The sequence below is a fragment of the Lissotriton helveticus genome, chromosome 1_2, assembly GCF_964261635.1.
Source record: "Lissotriton helveticus chromosome 1_2, aLisHel1.1, whole genome shotgun sequence".
NCBI lineage: Eukaryota > Metazoa > Chordata > Amphibia > Caudata > Salamandridae > Lissotriton > Lissotriton helveticus.
The window spans coordinates 164,991,767-165,015,141 of NC_136058.1; the positions used below are offsets into that span (position 1 = coordinate 164,991,767).

General features: G+C 47.9%; 1 protein-coding gene across 1 annotated transcript in view; it reads right to left on the reverse strand.

The window, feature by feature from the left end:
• ZYG11B (zyg-11 family member B, cell cycle regulator) overlaps nt 1–23,375 on the reverse strand; it is a 291,659-nt gene that overhangs the window by 73,606 nt on the left and 194,678 nt on the right. Inside the window, exon 13 of the mRNA XM_078670550.1 lies at nt 17,019–17,116. Coding sequence (XP_078526676.1) covers nt 17,019–17,116 — 98 coding nt within the window. The remainder of the gene's footprint in view (nt 1–17,018; nt 17,117–23,375) is intronic.

A 23,375-nucleotide genomic window follows, 5' to 3' on the forward strand; every position in this document is an offset into this window, starting at 1 on the left:
CAACAATCTGTCTTCACTAGACCACTCGCGCTTCTAGCCCCTTTATTACGGTAGTTTATGTTACAGTATATTTTTTATTTCATCTAATTTTTCCACCGTGCCTCATTCTTCTGGTCTCTCTACTCTGAGAGTTCTCGCTCTTGGATATGCAAGTTATTCAAATAATATTGCACCATTTAATTTATTTCTGTACATAACGTTTGCGACTTCGCTTTAGAAATCATGTAAACAAAACTAAATATCAAACGCCCAACTAGTTAACTCATAAGGGGTCACAAAAACAGCTTAGAATGGCTGGAGTGCTTTGCTTAGTCAGCAGTAGTTAGCCGTAAGTGATGTGATGCGAAGGTGGGACCCTAGAGCGATCCTTCTTGTTCAGTGTCTGCATTTGTTTAGTTGGTGAAGACCACTGTATTCTTGCACCTTTACTATAATCCTCCCCTTGCTGTGCCAGTAGCTTTTCTTGATAGAGTAGCCTAGATTTCCCGCGGGAGTCCTGCCAATAATCAGAAGGAACTGTTGGGTAGGGATATGTAAATAGGCTGGCCCAAGGCCTTTGGTGAGGTTACTCGAACACTTAAGGGAGGGCGGAATAGATATCAGTATGTCGGCACTCCTAACATGATGCATGGTGTTGACCTGCAAAACATGTGGCGTTCCCCTCTAGGGCTTGTTGCTGGACCGGTGCAGTGTTTGATGCGTCTTTGGGGAGCGAACCTAGGAAAAAAGGCTTTTTATTTATGTTTTAATCCTGTCATCTATCACGCCGTGGCATTTTGAAGCGGTTCCCATTGCTTTTATTGTGCCTGATTAATTGTTTCATAATAAAGGTGGTGACTCAGCGTGGGATGTTTGTAGCTAGAGCACTGTTCCCGGTAATTGGTGCCAGACTAGTCGTGGCAAGACTCGTGCATTCCCACACGGTAGTGAGCATGTGCGCAAGGCTCTACCTCCCTGTGGCTTGAGGCAGGACGTACAGCATTGCCTGCTGGAGGCTCGTGGTACAGCCTGTCCATCAATCAGCACCACCACACCATCACTCAGCGCCACCACAGCACCACTCAGCGCCACCACAGCACCACTCGGCACCACCACACCATCACTCGGCACCACCACACCATCACTCAGCACCACCACACCATCACTCAGCACCACCACAGCATCACTCAGCACCACCACAGCATCACTCAGCACCACCACAGCATCACTCAGCACCACCACAGCATCACTCAGCACCACCACAGCATCACTCAGCACCACCACACCATCACTCAGCACCACCACAGCACCACTCAGCACCACCACAGCACCACTCAGCACCACCACAGCACCACTCAGCACCACCACAGCACCACCACTCAGCACCACCACATTATCACTCAGCACCACCACATCACTCAGCATCACTCAGCACCACCACAGCATCACTCAGCACCACCACAGCATCACTCAGCACCACCACAGCACCACTCAGCACCACCACAGCACCACTCAGCACCACCCCAGCACCACTCAGCGCCACCCCAGCACCACTCAGCGCCACCCCAGCATCACTCAGCGCCACCCCAGCATCACTCAGCGCCACCCCAGCATCACTCAGCGCCACCCCAGCATCACTCAGCGCCACCCCAGCATCACTCAGCGCCACCCCAGCATCACTCAGCGCCACCCCAGCATCACTCAGCGCCACTCCAGCATCACTCAGCGCCACCCCAGCATCACTCAGCGCCACCCCAGCATCACTCAGCGCCACCCCAGCATCACTCAGCGCCACCCCAGCATCACTCAGCGCCACCCCAGCATCACTCAGCGCCACCCCAGCATCACTCAGCGCCACCCCAGCATCACTCAGCGCCACCCCAGCATCACTCAGCGCCACCCCAGCATCACTCAGCGCCACCCCAGCATCACTCAGCGCCACCCCAGCATCACTCAGCGCCACCCCAGCATCACTCAGCACCACCACAGCACCACTCAGCACCACCACAGCACCACCAGAGCACCACTCAGCACCACCACATTATCACTCAGCACCACCACATTATCACTCAGCACCACTCAATACCACCACAGCACCACCACAGCACCACTCAGCACCACCACACCATCACTCAGCGCCACCACACCATCACTCAGCGCCACCACACCATCACTCAGCGCCACCCCAGCACCACTCAGCGCCACCCCAGCACCACTCAGCGCCACCCCAGCACCACTCAGCGCCACCCCAGCACCACTCAGCGCCACCCCAGCACCACTCAGCGCCACCCCAGCACCACTCAGCGCCACCCCAGCACCACTCAGCGCCACCCCAGCATCACTCAGCGCCACCCCAGCATCACTCAGCGCCACCCCAGCATCACTCAGCGCCACCCCAGCATCACTCAGCGCCACCCCAGCATCACTCAGCGCCACCCCAGCATCACTCAGCGCCAGTCACTCAGCGCCACCCCAGCATCACTCAGCACCACCACCGCATCACTCAGCACCACCACCGCATCACTCAGCACCACCACCGCATCACTCAGCACCACCACCGCATCACTCAGCACCACCACCGCATCACTCAGCACCACCACCGCATCACTCAGCACCACCACCGCATCACTCAGCACCACCACCGCATCACTCAGCGCCACCACCGCATCACTCAGCACCACCACCGCATCACTCAGCGCCACCACCGCATCACTCAGCGCCACCACCGCATCACTCAGCGCCACCACCGCATCACTCAGCGCCACCACCGCATCACTCAGCGCCACCACCGCATCACTCAGCGCCACCACCGCATCACTCAGCGCCACCACCGCATCACTCAGCGCCACCACCGCATCACTCAGCGCCACCACAGCATCACTCAGCGCCACCACAGCATCACTCAGCGCCACCACAGCATCACTCAGCGCCACCACAGCATCACTCAGCGCCACCACAGCATCACTCAGCGCCACCACAGCATCACTCAGCGCCACCACAGCATCACTCAGCGCCACCACAGCATCACTCAGCGCCACCACAGCATCACTCAGCGCCACCACAGCATCACTCAGCGCCACCCCAGCACCACTCAGCGCCACCACAGCATCACTCAGCGCCACCACAGCATCACTCAGCGCCACCACAGCATCACTCAGCGCCACCACAGCATCACTCAGCGCCACCCCAGCATCACTCAGCGCCACCCCAGCATCACTCAGCGCCACCCCAGCACCACTCAGCACCACCACAGCATCACTCAGCACCACCCCAGCATCACTACAGCACCACCCAGCACCACCACAGCACCACCCAGCACCACCACAGCACCACTCAGCACAACCACAGCACCACTCAGCACCACCACAGCATCACTCAGCACCACCACAGCATCACTCAGCACCACCACAGCATCACTCAGCACCACCACAGCATCACTCAGCACCACCACAGCATCACTCAGCACCACCACAGCATCACTCAGCACCACCACAGCATCACTCAGCACCACCACAGCATCACTCAGCACCACCCCAGCACCACTCAGCACCACCACAGCATCACTCAGCACCACCACAGCATCACTCAGCACCACCACAGCATCACTCAGCACCACCACAGCACCACTCAGCACCACTCAGCACCACTCAGCACCACCACAGCACCACTCAGCACCACCACAGCATCACTCAGCACCACCACAGCATCACTCAGCACCACCACAGCATCACTCAGCACCACCACAGCATCAGTCAGCACCACCACAGCATCAGTCAGCACCACCACAGCATCACTCAGCACCACCACAGCATCACTCAGCACCACCACAGCATCACTCAGCACCACCACAGCATCACTCAGCGCCACCACAACATCCCTCCGCATCATCACAGCATCAATCTGTGCAACCATTCAACAACAACTTTTTCAAATATGTTCTCTCAATGTTTCAAGCTTTATTACAAATGTCACAAAACGATGTTAATATTTCACTTCTGTTCTTGGATTTTCATCACAATAAAATACACTGAACATAATCTTCACAAAAGCTATTTACAAAAGTTTAAGCTATTGCCATTATACATTACAATCACTTTTATTTAAGTATTAATTATTTTAAAAAATTAAAAGCCATTGTTATTTGCAATATCAATACATCTAAGTCACGTAAATACAAAACATGTTGCATTACAAATGCTATAGGTGTCACATTTGCGAAAGTAAAACTATTGGCATTGTAAATGACAAAGCTATTAATTTAGCTATTTTCAAAACCAACACATAAATAAAAAAAATAATTTACAAGACCAATAGCTCAAAGTTTCCTAATGCGAGACCTATTGCATTGCAAATGCTTGTTTTTCTTCGGCTTTTGGTTTTCGACTCAGCCATTCTTACGTTCCACCCTGAAACGAGACTTTTTTCATAATTATCTGACTAGGTAGTGGAGTATGCCTATCTTACAATCTCTGCTGTCTGTTTTTCATCTGCTTTGTTACTGCTTCTCCACCCTTCCCAAAGAAAAAGAAGGGTCATATATAAAATGCAAGAAGCTGCCAACCGATTGTCATAACCAAGTAACATTCTCATTTTGAGCATGTATTTTGCGTATACAGGAGCTGCACACACATTGCTAAAGTTTGAGAAAGTTTTGCTCTCCCAGCAGATAAATATGACGGCTGCACAATAAAATAAAACATCTGTTCAGCCACCCGGACGCCCGAAGGCCCCCGCCTCGTCTGCTCTGGAGCCCCCTTCCCTGACCATGTCCCTGCACTGCTGTGTCTTTTATGCGAGTCGCTCATCCTGTCTGCCATCTAGGTGTTCTACCGTGCTCTTGCAACCGGCCATTCAGGATCGTGTTTGTTACAGTACTGACGTCTGTGCTATACCCTAGTAGATGCCAACAGAGCACTGACTCGATGAGCACTCTTGGAAAGCGGCATTCAGCACAAAGACGGCGAATGATGCTAATATACCCAACAGTTGCATTATCTCTTTCCACTGGTAGGATTAGCTCATGTAGCAAAGCTTGAAAACTGGTCGATTCTCCAGTCCATGGTGATTCCTAATGCCCTCCAGCAGTCAGCAGCTCAACTGGTATAATTTCCACTTTTTTCGGAATGATTGAACGCCAAAGCTGCTCGGCCAGCTTTATTTCTTTCTGTGCTTGATTGAACCTGCAGAACGGGTGCTCACTGATGTGAATCTGTTGACAGGAAAGGAAAAAGTCCCGAAAACAAAGGAGGCAAAAAACAAAATGTGTCTTGGTAATCACACAATCCTTTCTAATGAAATAGTGGAAGAGACCTTCGGTTTCTGGCTGTTAATGAGGATGTGCCAAGGCCTTCTCAGAAAAGGTGCCTGTACACACAGTGGGCAGGGCAGAGTAGGCAGCCTCACAGATCAGAGGTTTACAGCTGTCTGAAATAGTTACCTACCATTACCTGTTGGAAGAGGGTGACTATATTTGTGGAGAAGTGGTTGGTGGTCCAAGACAGGATGGCACAGGTAATAGTGGCTTCCTTTTTCAACTATCCAGTGCTTTCTTCTAGGGAAACTGGACTAAGGCAAAAATGGACTTTGAGCACATGATCTCAACAACATTAAAAAGCTGGGGACTACCAAGAGTATAATGAGGAAGAATTGAAATCAGGTTCTCCACATTCCGGGCAGAGAGCATTTCTTTTATTCGAAAACCGCAGTTTTTTGCTGGGCTTTCCCTCAAAACTGAACCGCAAGGCATACATACCTTTAGGGCACACCTTTTTTCAAAACTAAAAGGGTTAAAAAAGGGCAAAACTAGTCCTGATACTAGTAAATACTGCATAGAAATGAAATGTTTAAGTGCAACAGAACCAGGCATTGATTCCTGGTAGAAAGATGTGGAAGACTGGCCAGAAACATAGGCATCTATTTTAAGAAAATAGGTAGACATTATAGACTATATGAAGACCTTGCAAACCTTAAACTATACAAGCCTCTGGATAATATGCCCATAGATGTTGCATTAATTATCCAATTTAGCTCAGACATCCCTCAACGATAATGTGTAATTAAGAATACATTACATCACATACATCAGTGCCGATTAGTGTTGATGATGAACATCACAAGAAAGTCAAGACCACAGTGGGCTCGGCGGCGTGGCTAGCTGAGCTGCGGAATGGCCGCCTCTTAAGTGAGCTCCGCCGGCCGGGACGAGATCCTGAATTAATCCTGCTCATGACATTGCTGTGGCGGTGTAACTGGGGCGCCCTAAATTGGGGAGGCACCGGTGTATGTGGCGATCGCGGTTTCATCGCGACAAGATCTTCGCTGCTGCTGATTTGGCTGCGGGACAGAGGGGGCGGTGAGAGCGAGACGCCGACAGCAGAAGGAGGATTGACCGAGCGCCCGTGGCTTTGTAGGCCCAACCCACCAAACGGCGTGAGGACCGTACTTAAGGTGGCAGGTTAATATTGGAGGGGCTGAGGTATGCGCTGGCCCTGAGCGCCTATGAGCGGGTCCCTTGATGCTGGGATAAGCATGGTGGTGATGTGCCAAGACTTGTAGCACGGAGCGGGCAGCGCCATTTTGGAGAGAGCTACTGGCAACAGAGGCGGCCAGCGACCTGAGAGAGAGTCAGCGCTGGAGCAACCATGGCGTGGGGGGAGTGAAGGTTCGTCTCCCTGGGAGCTGATCCTTTCCTAAAAGCGAGCTGCTGCCATTGCTGCTGACGGAGCGGCGAGGTGTACTTTACGGCGGCCGGGAGGGAGGTAGCGTACTCCTGTATTGCAGCATCAACGGCACACGTCGGACACCCCGGGTCCTGGCGGCGTGAGGCTGGGAGGAGAAGCTACGGCGGCTGATGGTGGCGCCGTGGGATTCCTTGAGCCGGGCACAGAAGTGCATTTGGATCGTGACGTGGACGGCTTCGCTAACTGAAGCGGCCCGCCATTTTGCTAGCCGGATCTCTGGCGCGTTATAGGAGAGGAGCCCGACTTTGCCTTCATATATCGTAGATCCGCTGACAAGGTTTGCGGTCCGCCCATTTGACAACTGCTGGTGCTAGATTGCCAATGGCCCCGCTACTTGCAGGAGCTACATGGCCCCATGGACTCTGGGTAAGAGTGGTGTGAGGGGTAGACGTTTTGAAAAGCGTGGAGGCAGCACCAATCGTAAAGTAAATCGCAAGAGGCCAAAATTGTGAAAAAATAGATTTTTCTTTTTATTTTCGTTTTTTCAAAGTGCAAGCTGTCCTGGTGTCTTGGCGGGAAGCTCTAGAAGCCGAAATGATTATGAACTGATGCTAGCCTGTGCTGCAATGCTGCATTGCATGGAATATTTCACAATCTCGTCGTGAGTGCATGAGCTAGGTGGTTGTGGGGCACCTCCCCCTGTGCTGCAGCATAACATCTGCTCTGGTGTGCGTATTTGATGCGGGGGTGAGACTCTGAACTGCTCCTCCGGGCTGCCTGCAACACACTTGGTTTGGTTTGAGTGCAACGTAGATGATATCAGGATAAAGCTGAAAAGCGACCAGCCTAGTGGCAGCTGACATCACTTGCGATATAGTGCTTGTGTTGCTTAACAAAGACAACATGGGCAAAACCGATGCCAAGCAGCCCAAGATCACTTTTGAAAATAAGCGCTCCAACAGGCATGCTGAGCAGGATCCAGATGCGCAGGGGGCTGCGGGTCAGGACGGGAAATCGGATGACCATGGAGAAGACCTCAAGTCGTTAATGCTAGAGATGTGCTCCAGCCTGCGTAATATCGATACGAAATTAGACATTTTGACCTCACAATTAGACTCTGTTAAATGCCAGGTCACCACACATGAAACTAGGCTGGATTGCGTGGAATATAGGCACACTGAAATTCACATGTTCCAAACTGAAACAAAAGAGCAACTACTGCAAATGGATAAACTGCTGAGTATTATAAGGGCAAAGAATGATGATTTGGAGGCGCGGTCGCGGAGGAACAACCTCCGCCTTACTGGCATTCCGGAGACAACCGCTATCTCTAAAATGGAAGTGTTTGTGACAGACCACCTTCATGAGTTGTTCGACCCTCATCTGTCTCCGGTGTTTGTGGTCAAGCGAACGCACAGAGCACTGGGCCCGAAGCCACCTGTGGGAGGGACACCACGACCAATACTGGCCAAGTTGTTAAATTACCAGGACAGAGACTCTTTTTGCGCCTGGCAAGGGAAAAATGACAAATCACTCAAAGGAAATAACATCTCCTTCTATCTGGATTTCACCCCAGTGGTGCAGGCGGCACGTAGGGAGTTTCTCCCAGCAAAACGCCTTCTTATGCAAGCGAAGATCCCTTATACCCAGCAAAACTTAAAGTCTCGTATGATAGAACTGCACATTTTTTCACCGATGCTAAGTCCGCACTAAAATTTGCCAAACGTGTGCGGTAACAAGCAAAAAGCGGCTAGAGTTGGGGGGGACCACAGTGATAACCGGCTAAGTGATAATGATTGATATGTACCAAATGCATTTTATTGTCTAAGCTCTGATATGTTACAGGTGCTCTATGCTCTTTTGTCCATTGTCAGACATAATGGTCCACATACAGTTAGATGTGTTAGAGCTTTTAATGCTGTGTATTGCTCCCCTTCCCTACTGAACACATATAAACATAGGAACTCTCAGCCACACGCTATACCACTACTGGCGTGTCTGCGTTACTCCCGGCCACCCTGGTTAACGGGGAAGTATGCCGGCCTCACCACGGCCTCTCGGGGAGAATCCCTATGCTTGCTTTGTTAACTTCCACGGTTGGAATTGGGTGGGTTATGACACAACCTGATTGGGGGGTTGGACTGGGTGGGGGGTGGGGAAGGGAGTTTGATTTTTCTGTTTTGTACCAGTCTGCATATGTTATATACACTAAGAGGCTACACTGGAGCGTTCATTGTCGCTGGAGGTTGGGGATGAGCACAATCACTGCGCGGCTGTTCTAGAAGCACACACGGTCACCTTTAATATTCTTACATGGAAAGTCAAGGGACTGAATGATGGCAGAAAAGCTAGACTGGTCCACGCTTACTTAGCGAGGCATAACATTGACATATGCTTCCTGCAGGAGACACACCTTAACGTGCAACCATCACAAAGACTACGGCACACTAGATGGGCAGACAAACACTCTGCTGTTTATTCAAATTATGCTAGGGGTTTGGTCGCAAGGGTATAGACTGGAAAGGGGAAACTGCTTATGTTGATCTTGAGGGGAGATGTATCATCTTGGGTGGGCGCTTGGGGGGTAGATCTGTGGTATTGGCAGCTGTGTATGGCCCGAATGTTGATTCACCTGATTTCTTTCGCGATATTTGGTCACGGATAGTCTCCAAAGGCTGCCAGACAATAATTTGGGGAGGGGATTTTAATGCAGTGCTAAGTGATGATTTGGATAGACACAGTGCATCACGACCTCTACACCCACATGCTAGTTTGGCCTTACAAGATCTTATGTCTGAGGGTGCCTTGTTGGACATCTGGAGGGTCAGGCACCCCGGACTGAAGGAGGGGACATGCATTTCTGGTCACCACGCCGCTTGGTCCCGCTTCGATTTTTGGTTGGTGTCATCAGATGTGGCCGCATGGACACTTGAAGTCTCCCACCTGGCACGATCACTATCTGACCATGCCCCATGCCTACTTAAATTATTGGCGGATTTGCCACCACGGGCCTTCACCTGGAGGCTGCCCCCCCCATGCCCTACTAGACGAGGCCTTTAAGGAAGAGATCAGGACAGTTATCACCGATTACTTTGCTCTTAATTCTGGTTCGGTAACAACCGAAGCCTCATTGTGGGAAGCATTTAAGGTAGTAATTAGAGGGAAATGCATAGCAAGACAGGCGGGCGTGCTCAAAACCATCAGTTACAATAGCGACAATTGAGGGTCAGATTAAGGAACTTGAAGGCTGATTTTATTCTGACGCCAGCCCTGAAACGGCAGCGAAGCTGAAGGAGAAGCTTTTAGAATTTGCAGAGGAGGCGCAAAGGGAACTTAAATTCCTGGGGAAATACGCTGAAGCAAGGCGTTATGGCGAGGGGGACAGGCCGGGACGCACGCTTGCAGGGATGGTTCGTAAATCTAAATCCGCTTCATTTATACATGAGATTAAAAGGGTCGGAGAAGATACAGTTAAAGGCTAGACAGGGGTTTTAAAGGAGTTGTACGCATGTTATTCTAACTTGTATACAGCCACCCAAGCGACACACTCAGATGGCTTACAGGAGTTTTTAGATTCCATAGCATTGGTATGGTTCAATGATACAAACAGACGGTACATGGACCTCCCTATCACTGTAGAAGATGTCGCGCAGGTGATAAAGAGTTTGCCGCTGAACAAAGCCCCAGGGCCGGATGGTCTGACGACCGCGTTTTACAAAACATATGTAGAAGAACTGGCTCCAAGATTATTTTTATTAGTATATGATGAGGCATTGGAGACAGATTCTTTCGCCGTCCATGCGAGCAGCGATGATTATGACCCTGCTTAAGCCGGAAAAGGAGGAAACAGAAATAGACTCTTATCGGCCATTGTCCTTCATAAACGTAGATGTTAAAATGTATGCCAAATTGCTGGCGAACCACCTTCAGCCACTGTTCCCAATGGAAGCCCTCCCAGATCAATCGGGATTTATATCAGGGCGATCAACGTCGCATAACCTTAGAACGCTGTTTTCAGTGATACATTATCTCCACCAGAGTGTACATGCTGCAGCCATTTTTTTTTTAGACGCCACTAAAGCATTTGACTCACTTGAATGGCCATACTTATTTACTATATTGGCGCGTATGGGTGTGAGCCCTCTGTTCATTACTCGTATTAAACTGCTATATACTAATCCACTAGCCCGGGTGCGAGTCAATTGCCTGGTTTCAGAGACGTTTCCTATATCACGGGGCACGAGACAGGGCTGCCCGCTATCACCTTTATTGTTTGCGATCACCATGGAGCCCCTAGCCGCCAGGATACGTCAGCATCATACTGCAAGAGGCATAGGGTTTAGTACTCGCCGCCTCTTGATATCTCTTTATGCAGATGATGTGACCTTGTACATCATAATTCCAGCGGAAACTTTTGATCCGGTCCTCCATGAATTTATCAAATTTGGTGGCCTAGCAGGCATTTCTATTAATTGGGCAAAATCTGTAGTTTTCCCACTGACAGATGGCACCCAGGTAGTGTCATCTGAATACCCGCTACAGTGGTAGGCGGAGGGCGTTAAATATCTGGGAGTTTGGCTGAGCCGTAATTTGCAGGACATCTGGAACTTAAACTTTGAGCGAGCATACACCTGGTTAGAGAGTAAACTTGATATCTGGTCTAAATTGCCCCTATCAATCGCGGGCAGAGTGGCTCTATCTAAAATGATTATTTTTACAAAATGTTTGTATTTGTTCACTAATGTGCCAATTCCCCATACGCAACATTTTTTCAGGAATATTCCCTCTCAGATGTGGACCCTAGTGTGGGCGGGTGATCAGGCAGGAGTATCATGGGATGTCCTAACGCTACCATTACGACAAGGGGGCCTAGGAGCTCCGGACATGCAGTTATATGCGCTATGTGCGCAGGCCCAGTTTTTGCATTTTTGGGTACACCAGACACCATACCAACCCCATGTCGCAGTTGAAATCGACGCGGTTGCACCGATCCCGGTGTGGCGCTATATCAAAAAGCGCCGCACCCCAGGGAAGATGTGGATACGGTGGGCTCTTTGAGATGGGCGTGGCGAGAACTTCAAAAGACAGCTAAACTCCCAGTACTATATACGCCTTCCATACCTCTGCAGCACAAACCGATGCTGTCTTATCTGGTAGAAGGTGTCAGTAAGGCAATATCACCCCCCCTGTACCGAGGGAAGATGAACAAGAGGTGCCCTTCACAGAGAGGTTTCTGTATCACAAGTTAAAAGCTGCATGCCGTACACTTTGGGAGGGGTTTCAAGAGGAGCCCCCGACATTGCACGCTTTGGATAATATTTTAACGCAGACCTCGCCACGCAAACTGGTGACGCGCCTATATACCAATATGCAAAACAATGCCCCGATACTTCAGCCAAAATCATTGCAATTGTGGAATAGTGAATTAGGCCCTCCCATGACAGACGAACAATGTGATTTTTGTTGCAGGCAGTTGATGGAACTCTCCCTGAACTATAGATTGCGCCTTATCCATTTTAAATTTTTACACAGATTTTACAGGACACCTATTAGTCTCTACCGCATGCGTTTAAGGGAAGATGAGAGATGCTGGCGCTGCGGGTTTGAACCAGCATCCTTCTTGCACATGGCATGGGATTGCCCAAGATTAACCACATATTGGTTAGATATATTTGATGCGGTAAATCAGATCATTGAACGAACAGATGTTCCCTCGCCACTCTTGGGCTTACTGGGCTTTGTGCAAGACACTATACCCAAAAGACGCAAACTACATGCTCTCCTATTGTTATATGCGCGGAGGCAGGTCGCTATTCGCTGGGGTAGAAAGAGGGTGCCTAAGTTCAAGGAATGGTCGGCGGATGTTACATATGGCCACACGCAGCTGGGAGTATATTGGGACCTTATGCCACCAACTTCGAGGCCAAAAAACATATGGGAACCTTTTTTAGTGGGCACGCACCAGGGAAAACACTACAGCACCTGACACTGAAACGGTGGTTGCATGACATGCCTGTAGATTCAATTGGCCTGGCTTGCAGATGGGAATTGGGGTTGATCTGTTGCCCGCTGGATGTTTGAAAAAACCTGATACGCATCTGCAGTAAGTTGGTCTCCAACGTTTCAAGTCACTTAAATCACTGAACATGGGATGATAAATGCTCCAAATTTGTTGTATATGACTTTGAATCGCCCAACCTGTACATAGGTACTGTTAAATGGAATCTCTTACAGATGTGGCCACACTGTGCAGCTATTGGATATATGTTTTTTGTTTTTATATGAACACGCTGACTGGTAACTGTTTTTCGGGACCTTGTTCTTGATGTCTATGTTATTGTTTTTTCTGTAAAAAAATCAATAAACACAATTTAACAAAATAAAAAAAGACCGCAGTGGGCTCTCCTAGCACAGACATATCCGACACTTCCACAATACGCGCAGTTTGTCTTTAGCTCATGTGTCCAGATTGAACTGATAGTATATTACTGTTTTGCTTGAACACTGAATATAGATCATGTTTTCGCCAATAATTGAGAAGAATACGCTTTCAACTGCAGAAACAAAGATTTATTTTACAACAATGAACAAGGCCAAAGTTGTCAGCTTGTCTTCACCCAGTCCTAACTGAATTCCATTTGACCATAGATCAACATTCTAGGGAAGGCTCCAAAGACATAAGAAGGGAAGGAGGACAGGATTGGGAACCGTGTGAGGACAGGCTACAGATGAAAGAGTAAATCTAAACAAAGACTTGAAATATGTGCATCAAAAATATCCCTCACGGGCCTGTTCCTTTGTATTTATTCTCGGGAAGCAGTGACTTAGCGCTGTCTAGGATCCCATTACTGAACATTGCCACTCAATCCGATTGGTCGAACTGTGGATCAATTCCAATTAATACGGACGTCTCCATTACGGCCTTTGAATTTCGTTGGGACTAATTCATGTACATGGCACACCACTCATTGGTTCCCTACCAATCCACTGGGGGCCCATGCGAATTTTAACTAGGTTCCCCCCACACTCCCCCGTCCTGAGGAAGACCTGTAGCTGAGGAAATAAACTACCCTCATCGCGTCAGGGTCGAAACATCAACGAAAATCCCTCCCATATTCTGGGGCCTGCACCCTCTTGTCTCCCCCCCCCCCCCCCCCCCACCCCCCCACACACCCTGCGAGTCTGGAAAAACTTACAGTTGATATAATCACTGAAATGATAAAGTAGTAACTATGCTTTTGTTGAAATGATGTCAGGGGCTGGCCTCTCATGGCTAAGGATTGTCTACCTTGGCATGCTAAATAATTTGAAAAAACCTGTTTAGAATCTGTTCCTTCTACCTTTCTTTTGCCTCACCGCACGAGCACATTCCTTTGTACGCTTTTTCCAAAATCACCACTTGCGAGTAACCTAATAACATTTATGTATTGTTATAACCAAGAATAAACTGCCACTGGTTCTTTTGGCTTGAAACTCAACCTGTGGGTACTGCCTAATGTTTTTACATGCATTAGGCTTGTGTTTTCTCTTATTTCATTGCAGGTCATAACCGCATAGGATAACTGAACATAATGTTTGCATTTGTTGATGCTTTAAAAATAATTGTCTAGGACCATTTGTTTCCTGTACTGATTGCTACCCAGGTCCTATTGACTATTTGGGTCACCCCATTCCTATTAATGTTTGTTCCATCCAAGAGAGGCAGGGAACTTCCTTAAATGCATAACACCACTGTACCCTTATGAATGGAGACCAGTCAACCACAGTCTCTGAGCCTTAGAGGAAGGTTTTGATCTCTCTTGTAAGTGTGACTGCACATCATCCATGCTGGACTTTAAGTATGGAAAGCCTGTCCAAATGTACCATGTTTGGCCATTTTCTATCACCACAACATATTTCACTCATGCTATTCTCAAAAAGCATGAAAAGAAACTGCCTTTATTCCCCTTGCAGATACTGCCTCTATATCTGAGCCCAATACACCATTTCTGCTTTTTGACTCTATGCACCAAATCTTTTCTTGGTGTGAAAAGACATCAACTACCTCCTCACTTTCAATGCAAACAAATGTTCTGCCACAAAGCAAGATGGATGGAAGTTTAGTTCTTGGCTGCTTACTAAAGCGAAACAAAAGAAGCCACCCAAGTGATACTGTTTGGGGCAATGTGGTAAGATTACAACATATCATGGAAGACCTTTTACTATGGAAAATCTGTCATACAAGCCCTCTGAATGCACTCCTTGATCATATGAGACTCACTTTTCGCTAAACTTTTTGCTCTCGGACAATGAATAGGAGTCTTTTGGTGGCAGGTAAATAAGAAGTTTGGCTCAAAAAATGATCCAATATTAAGTCTTTCTTAACTATTGCTATGAAGGTGGAACATTCATTAGCCTGCATGGATGAACTGAATAGGAATGACTGGGCTAAAACCTCAATTATTAAGTTAGGACGTTATCTGAAAGAACTTGAGCAAAAAGGACACTGTTAAAGGTGCAGTGTTTAGGCCATATGACCAGTTAGCAATAAAGTTTAGCTGTGGGAGTGTTTTTAGAAACAAATGTTACAACAGAAGTCGTTAAAAAAAAAAAAGAACACACAGTTTGAAATGTTAGTGATCCAGGTGCATGGCTATCCTAAAGAAACAGGCATCAAAGAATAGTCCAGGGCTCATGCCCCCAGAGACGTCAATCCCCAATGATGTCCGTTATAGTGCATACTCATTGAATTTGGGGAACCTATAGATATATGTTCTTTAAGATCATGACAGTCATAGGATTCCAAAATTGTTCAAATCCATGACTATTCACACAACTCCAGTAGCTTCTTGATTTCTTTCAGACTTTATTCTTAACCATCAACATATTTCTTTTTTCAGTCTTCAGAAACATGATCTGTAAGATTATTTCAAACGCATGTTCAGGTTCACCTGCTTCCTCAGGGCTCTCAAAATATATTTCTTGGTACTAATTTGTGTTATTATTTTAATGGTTAGCATTAACCTCTTGAGCTTTGCTTTCTGGCTGGTCAATCCTTTCACTCGCCTTTCTGTATAGCACTTTTTAGCAAGCATATGATCCTTCTGACACATTCTAATTAAGGGTTTCATTTTCAGTGTCAAAGACTTCAGCAGCCTGCAACCTTTACTCATTCTGGTAGATCGGAGCATGGCTTCCTTTAATCTCTGGTGAGGTGTTCAATCAACCATTTCTGGGAAAAGTTGATTTGAATGACCCTGATGTAATTCCAGGGGTTACGGTGTCACGACCATCGACCTTTGATGTTACTCTGAAGCAGACAAATTTCAGGGGGCAGACAGCAAAATGAAAGGTGTAGGTTTCTATGAATGGGGAAAGTGTTCCTTGAATACCTCACCAAAACGCTTTGGATATCAAACTGGACCCAAATGCTGTTCCCTCAGTCAGGCTAAGAAGTAACTATGGGCCTGATTTAGATCACGGCGGATGGATTATTCGAGGCAGGTGTGTCAATGGGTAAAATTATGACAACTGGTGAAGAAAGTCTCCATAGTGGCTGTTATCCAAAGCTATAATGTCAAAAAACAATTCCCTTTGGGCGTATACCACACATCTGAATCCACACATTCAGTCAAAAACCCAAATATTAAAGTCCCAACCCTGATAGTATCCACAGTACCATATGAAAGCACCAATAACATGTTATCCAAAGCTGGCACCACAGTTAAAGTCACTACCTAAGGTGAGGTGCAGAGAAGAACGACAAACCACACCAGTATACTATCAATCAATGTAAGCACCAGGTTTCTCACAGAGAGGCATGCACGGATTCAGAAGGGTGCAGGTAAATACAGAGGCTTAGAACAGCCTTCAGCAGCAACGTGGATTTGTAGGCCGAGGTATCTAGGGTATACACTGTGCTCACAGTAGTGAAGTCTTTGCCAGGGAAATATGACGGATCCTCTAAGCGCGGACAACAGCAATAATCAGGGGCGGTGTCAACAATCATCCCTTCTAGAGCAACGGTCATCCTCCTCACTTAGTGTTGTGTTCCTCAATGCATAAGTGGAAAAATACTAAAGTTGTAGAAAGTAAGATTTGTTTCAAAGCAATGAAGATTATCAAAAGTGTCAACATAAGTACATCCATTCCTAACTGAATATTATTTGATCACTGATCAACATTCTAGGGAAGGTTCCAAAGACATACCGAGACTTGGGGGGAGTAAACATAAACACAGACATAAAAGATGCATAGAATGTAAAGTTAAGCCAATGTAATTGAGGATAGGCTAAAAGTAGCATAATGAAAATGTTCTCCCTTCTGAAGTTAAAAATCAAATTCTTTGTGCACAAGATGTTGGAAAAGACAAGTACTTACAATTTTTGCTGCACACGTGCTGTAAGGCCCAGACTGCCCAAAGTTGGACACCAGGAGTACTGAAGCAGCCAAGTAGTGGGAAAAACGGATTGAAGGACCTAAAATAAAGGCAATATTGTATACATTTGTATTTTTGCAGACAAGACTCCAGTTATGGTATGTGTAACTGCATACTTAATATAATCATCACACATCAAAGTGCTACTAATGTTACTTAACTGCAGTTTTTCATCACTGCGCTTACCAATTACCTTATAGCTGGCTGGCAAGGCTTTTTAGGGTTTAGATAGTAATTATTAAATCGTACCCTTGCACAATAACTGCATAAAACCGAAATTTGTAAAGGAAATTACACGTTAAGATATTATTTTAAAGCAACCAAAGCCCAGAAACATCACAGCTAGTTATACATTTTTACTTTAGTGGGCAGGTAAAAAGAAATTAAGATTATAAAGAATATGCTGACAACGTTCAGAATTAATCCTAAAATCACATTATGATATTTACGTTGTGTGGTAATAAGCATGAACACAGATCCTAAATTTTCTTAATTTACTGAACTGTTCTAATCCGGCTATTTCAAATGAAATTATTAAACAATTACTCAAATTAGTGTAAAATAAGGAAATATTTTACCTTCTAAGTATCATTTGAATAATCAACTTGATTTTTCTAATGCAGCTACTTCGACAAAGTAGTTGAGCGCCAAAAACAATATCATAATGGACAGGCCAATTCCAAGAAAAGCCCTCTTAACACAAACAAAGCTCAGTCAGTAACAAATTTCAATTATGTGTCCCAGAAGGCAACAGGGAAACAAGTCGCACTGAATACAAGAACCTTTTCAATCCAGAAAAGCGGAACAGTGGAAGATTAGTATTGCGTAATGTTCCCTAGTTGGTCTTGCGGTGCCACACTGGCCTCAAAGGGGGCAAAAAATGACATGCTTGAAGGCAAGGCAAAAGGAATGCTAAAGTACAGAGGCACACACAATTAAACCAGAAGGACTGGATATCTAAATATGAATTGTGCACATCAAAAAACAATCATCTATGACTTCTTTTTAGCTCTGACGAACTCATGGTATATAAGGTAAATCATTATTCAAAATAGGATGAGGAAAAAAGGCTGAAACTAGTTGCGGTACTAGCAAACACTGCATAGCAATGAAATGTTCAAGTGCAATAGAACCAGGCATTGATTCCTGGTAGAAAGATTAGTTAGAGTGGACAGAAACATAGGCATCTATATTAAGTAAATCGGTAGAGATTATAGGCTATAGGAGGAGCTTGCAAACCTTAAAATATCTATACAGGGCTCTGGATCATGTGCTGCCTTTAGATTTTGCATTAGTATGCAATTTAGCCAGACCTATCCCTCAGCGCTAAGAAATGCGTTACTTACCTGTAACTGCAGTTATCCAGTATTAGTGTCTTTCATAGATTCACATGCCTGAATCATTCCCCGTCGTCGAGACGGGAGCCTCCGGTATATAAAAAGTAATGTCCTAAAGACATACATAGAAAAGAATAGGCCCAAAGGTCTCACCTTAGTAGCCTATCCACGTCCTTTTGTAGGAAGGACCAAACAGAGCAGGCCCCAAGGGTCCCACCTTGGTGGCCTATCTGTGTCCTTTTGTAAAAAAGGACCAAATAAAGTACAACAGCCAATCAGCTACCACCTCCTTCTAGAACCTTCCTGCCAGAAGCCCAAGTCTCTCAGATTTTCGTACGCACCAAGCTAGTTAGGCGTAAACTCATTAGAGAGAAAGGTGAGCCCTGCCAGGGGAGGCGGGAGGGTGCATGTGAATTTATGAAAGACACTAATACTGGATAACTGCAGTTACAGGTAAGTAACGCATTTCTTATCCAGTATTTGGGTGTCTTTCATAGATTCACATGCCTGAATCAGAGTAGCGAGCAATACATTATGCACATTCTGTATGAAGAGCAGGTATGAACATGTAGATAAAACATATCACATGACTACAAATCACCAAATGCAATGGCATATAAATACAGTAAGAGAATGTGCATACCCGTAAAGGATGGAGGGATGTAGTAGGGCTCACCTCACTGGAATAGATGGCGAAGCACTGCTCGGCCCACTGCTGCATCCTTCATCAGCTCAGTATCCAGGCAGTAGTGCCTGGTGAAGGTGTGCGGGGACTTCCATGTCGCCGCTCTGCAGATGTCCAATATCGGCACTCCAGCGAACAGCGCCGCAGACGTGGACATGGCTCTAGTCGAATGAGCTTTGACTCGTGAGTCTAAAGGCCGTCCGGCCTTGTCGTGACAAAAGGTGATCGCAGAAGAGATCCATCTGGAGATGCTCTGCTTTGTCAGGGGCATGCCTAGTCTTGGTCTACTAAAGGCAATGAAGAGCTGGGATGACTTTCGAAAGTGTCGTGTCTTATCGATGTAGAATTTAAGGCATCTCTTTAGATCCAGAGAATGTAGAGTTTTTTCAGTTGGCGTTGTAGGATTCGGAAAGAACGATCTAAGCACCACCGGTTCATTAAGATGGAAGTCCGAAGGGACTTTTGGAATGAAGCGAGGGTTAGTCCTCAGAATGACTCTGTCCTCTCTGAATTGAAGAAAAGGATCCTGGATGGATAGAGCCTGCAATTCACTGACCCTTCTGGCAGAGGTTAGTGCCAGGAGGAGGGCCGTTTTCCATGAGAGGAACTTGATCTCAGCCTTATGGATGGGTTCGAAGGGATGCTTCATTAGTTGATGAAGAACCACATTGAGGTGCCACGATGGAGGAATAGGCCGTGGTCGTGGAAAGGACCTGAATAGACCTTTTAGGAATTGTTTGATGAGTCTGTCCGACCACAAAGATGGGCCTGTAGCCTTTCTTGTGAACCTTGAAATCGCCGCTAGATGCACTTTGATGGAGGTATGCGCAAGGCCAGACTGCGCAAGGTGTAACAGGTATGGTAGCAGCTGCTGTGGAGTGGCCTGGAAGGGGTGCAAGCCTTGATCCACACACCAGGAACAGAATCGCTTCCATTTTAGTGAGTAGGTTTTGTTAGTGCTGACAGCTCTAGCTTTCGCAAGGACATCTCTGCAATCCTGCGGGATGTTTAGATGGCTGAATTCTCGGTATTCAGGAGCCAGGCTGATAACTTCAGAGAGCTCAGGTTCGGGTGGAGAACCTGCCCTTGAGACATCGTGATCAGGGCCGGAAACTGCTGCAGGCGAAGAGGGGGCCGGGCAGAGAGGCGATGAAGCTCTGTGAACCAGTGCTGCCTCGGCCAGGACGGAGCAATGAGGATCAGAGTGCAGGGTTCCGATTTCATCTTCCTGAGAACCCTGGGAATCAGTGGGAATGGCGGAAAGGCGTACGCAAAGACGTTGCGCCATGCGATGGAAAATGCATTCCCGAGGGTTCCTGAGTGGTGATGCCTGCTTGCGAAGCTTGGGCATTTGGCGTTCTCTCTGGTGGCAAAGAGGTCTATGTTCGGGGTGCCCCACTTCTGGAAGATATGGTCCAGCACCTCCCTGTCCAGTTCCCATTCGTGGGAAGGAGACTTCTCCCTGCTCAGTGCGTCCGCCAAGACGTTGTCCTTGCCCGGGACGTACTCCGCTTTCAACACTATGCCATGTGTCAGAAGCCAGTTCCAGATTCTCTGCGATTCTCGAGATAACGAGATGGAACGCGTCCCCCCCTGTTTGTTCAGGTAGTGCATCGTCGTGGTGTTGTCCGTCCTGACGAGCACTGGGGAGTGACGAATGCGTGGAAGAAACGCCTGTAGAGCCAGGAAAACCGCCCGTAACTCCAACAGATTGATATGGAGCTTGGTTTCCTGTGTTGTCCATTTGCCGTTGATCTGGAGGTCCTGGAGGACAGCTCCCCAGCCTTCCAGGGACGCATCCGTAGTTATTACGTGTGGCTCCGCTGGGAGCAGGAACGGCAGACCCTTTGAGAGGTGGTGGAGAGATGTCCACCATTGCAAATGATTGATAATGGGTCGAGTGACTCGTATGCGGTCCTCGAAAGAACCTGTGGCTTGAGTCCATTGCTTTGTCAGTGCCTCCTGGAGTGGGCGCATTTTTAGGCGGCAGTGTGGAACGAGCAGGATGCATGAGGACATCATGCCTAGGAGAGACTTGAACGTGCGGACCGGAAGAGTCTTCCGCGAAGCCACTGCCTTGGCCAAGGAGATGAGCTTGATTTTTCTCTCCTGAGAGGGGAAAGCCTTGACACGGTCCGTGTCCAGAGTCGCTCCAAGGAATGTGATGACCTTGGTGGGTTCCAGAGTTGACTTGGCAGTGTTGAGGGTTAGTCCTAGGCGGTGGAAAATATCCAGACAGGCGCTGGAGGACGAGGCTGCGGCGGCTGCCGTCGGTGCCTTCACCAGCCAGTCGTCCAGGTATGGAAACACCTGGTGGCCTTGTTGACTAAGAAATGCCGCTACTGGTGAGAGGCATTTGGTAAAGATCCTCGGGCCGATTTGAGGCCAAATGGAAGGACCCGAAATTGGTAGTGCTGTCCTGCCACCGCAAACCTGAGGAACTTCCTGTGCCCTTTGAGAATAGGGATATGATAGTAGGCGTCCTGGAGGTCTAAGGACGTCATGTAGTCCCCTTTGTCCAGCAGCCCAAGGATTTCTTGCAGAGTCACCATACGAAACGATTGTTTCTTTAGGAACACGTTGAGTGCCCTGAGATCCAGGATTGGGCGCCATTTCTTTCCTTTTTGGTGGATTAGGAAGAAGTGAGAGTAGAAACCCTGATTCTTGTGGGCCCGTGGAACTCTCTCTATCGCTCCCTTCTGCAGCATGGAAGCTATTTCCTGAAGAAGCAATCGTAGGTGCCTGTGTTATCGCTGGCACGGTGGCGTAGTTGGGGGGATAGAGGTAAATTCTAGGGAATGTCCAAATCGAATGAGTTGGAGTACCCACCGATCCGTTGTTATAGTTTGCCAATTGCGGTGGAAGTATTTCAGTTTCCCTCCAAGTTTTAAAGAATGTAGTGGTGGAGGGGCTAGCGAGGGAGACAAGTCATTGTCTATTGCCAGCAGGTCGTTTTTGGCCTCTTCCTCGGTAATTGGACTTGCCGTAGGAAGACTGTCGGCCTTGTTGAGGTTGTCGCTGCTGAAACTGCGGCTTGGACTGTGAATATGTGTACGAAGACCTATTCTGATAGGAACCTTTGTATGCAGGTTGACCTCTTCCCCGGTTGCCACGAAAGGACTGGGTCCGGAATTGTAAAGTACCCAGAGCCTTGGCAGTATCCGTATCCTTTTTTATGGTGGTAAGGGCTGCGTCAATCTGTTCCCCAAACAGATGCTGGCCATCGTAAGGCATATCTAATATCCTGGTTTGCACCTCCTGGCGGAAAGTGGTGGCCTTGAGCCAGCCCTGTCGCCTCAGGACTGCAGCTCCTGCCAATTGCCGGAAACCAGTCATGGCGGCATCAATGGCACAATCGATGAGCTCTGAGGCTGAGGTCTGTCCTTCCAATAGAAGTGAATGTGCCTCCTCTCTGACATCCTCCGGCAGATCTGCTAGATAGGGTGCAATGTCCGCCCAGAGTTGGCGATTGTAACGTCCCAGGAGGGCTATCGAATTAGCCACTTTGACCGTCATGGCTGAAGTGGTAGTAAAGCGTTTGCCAACGGCATCCAGTTTCCTGCCCTCCTTATCAGGTGGCGTTGATAGAGGCGAGGATGGATTGCGAGAGTTCTTCTGCGCCGCTTGAGTCACCACGGAATCTGGCTTGGGGTGACCTGTCAGGCATGCCGGTGCCGTGGAGGTGGCCTTGTATTTCTTATCAAGCCTGGGCACCACCACCTGTATAGAGGCAGGCGCTTGCATGATTTGTTTGCCCTGCTTCCAAATGTAGTCAATTATGGGGATTGATCTTGAAGTCTTCCTAGTGGGCTCCTTGAAGTCATAAAGGAAGCGTTCCGTTTCCTGAGTTTCCATGGACATATGGAACCTCTTAGCCGCCCGCTCAATGATGTTGTGGAATCCACCGATGTCTGCAGGTGGAGACTCAGAGTTCTGCGGATCCGGAGAGGCTGGAGAATGTGCCACATAATCTTGATCTGCATCCGGGTCCGACTGGTCGTCATCGACTTCACCTTCCTCCTGTTCCCTCTCCTCATCGTCAGATGAGGGAGCGTCCTGAATCGGAACCTGTGTCTTCTCAATGACCAGTGGAGTTGGTCTATGGCGAGATGAAGGAGCTGGCGCCTGTGCAGCTGGAGGTGCTGACGCAGAATGTTTCTCCGGGAACCTTTCCTTATAATCCTGTATGAGGAATTGTAGGTCCGAGACAATGGATGCGGGGAGACACACCATAGGAGTAACCTGTGCCTGGGGCGGAGGCTGGTCCTGTTGTTGTG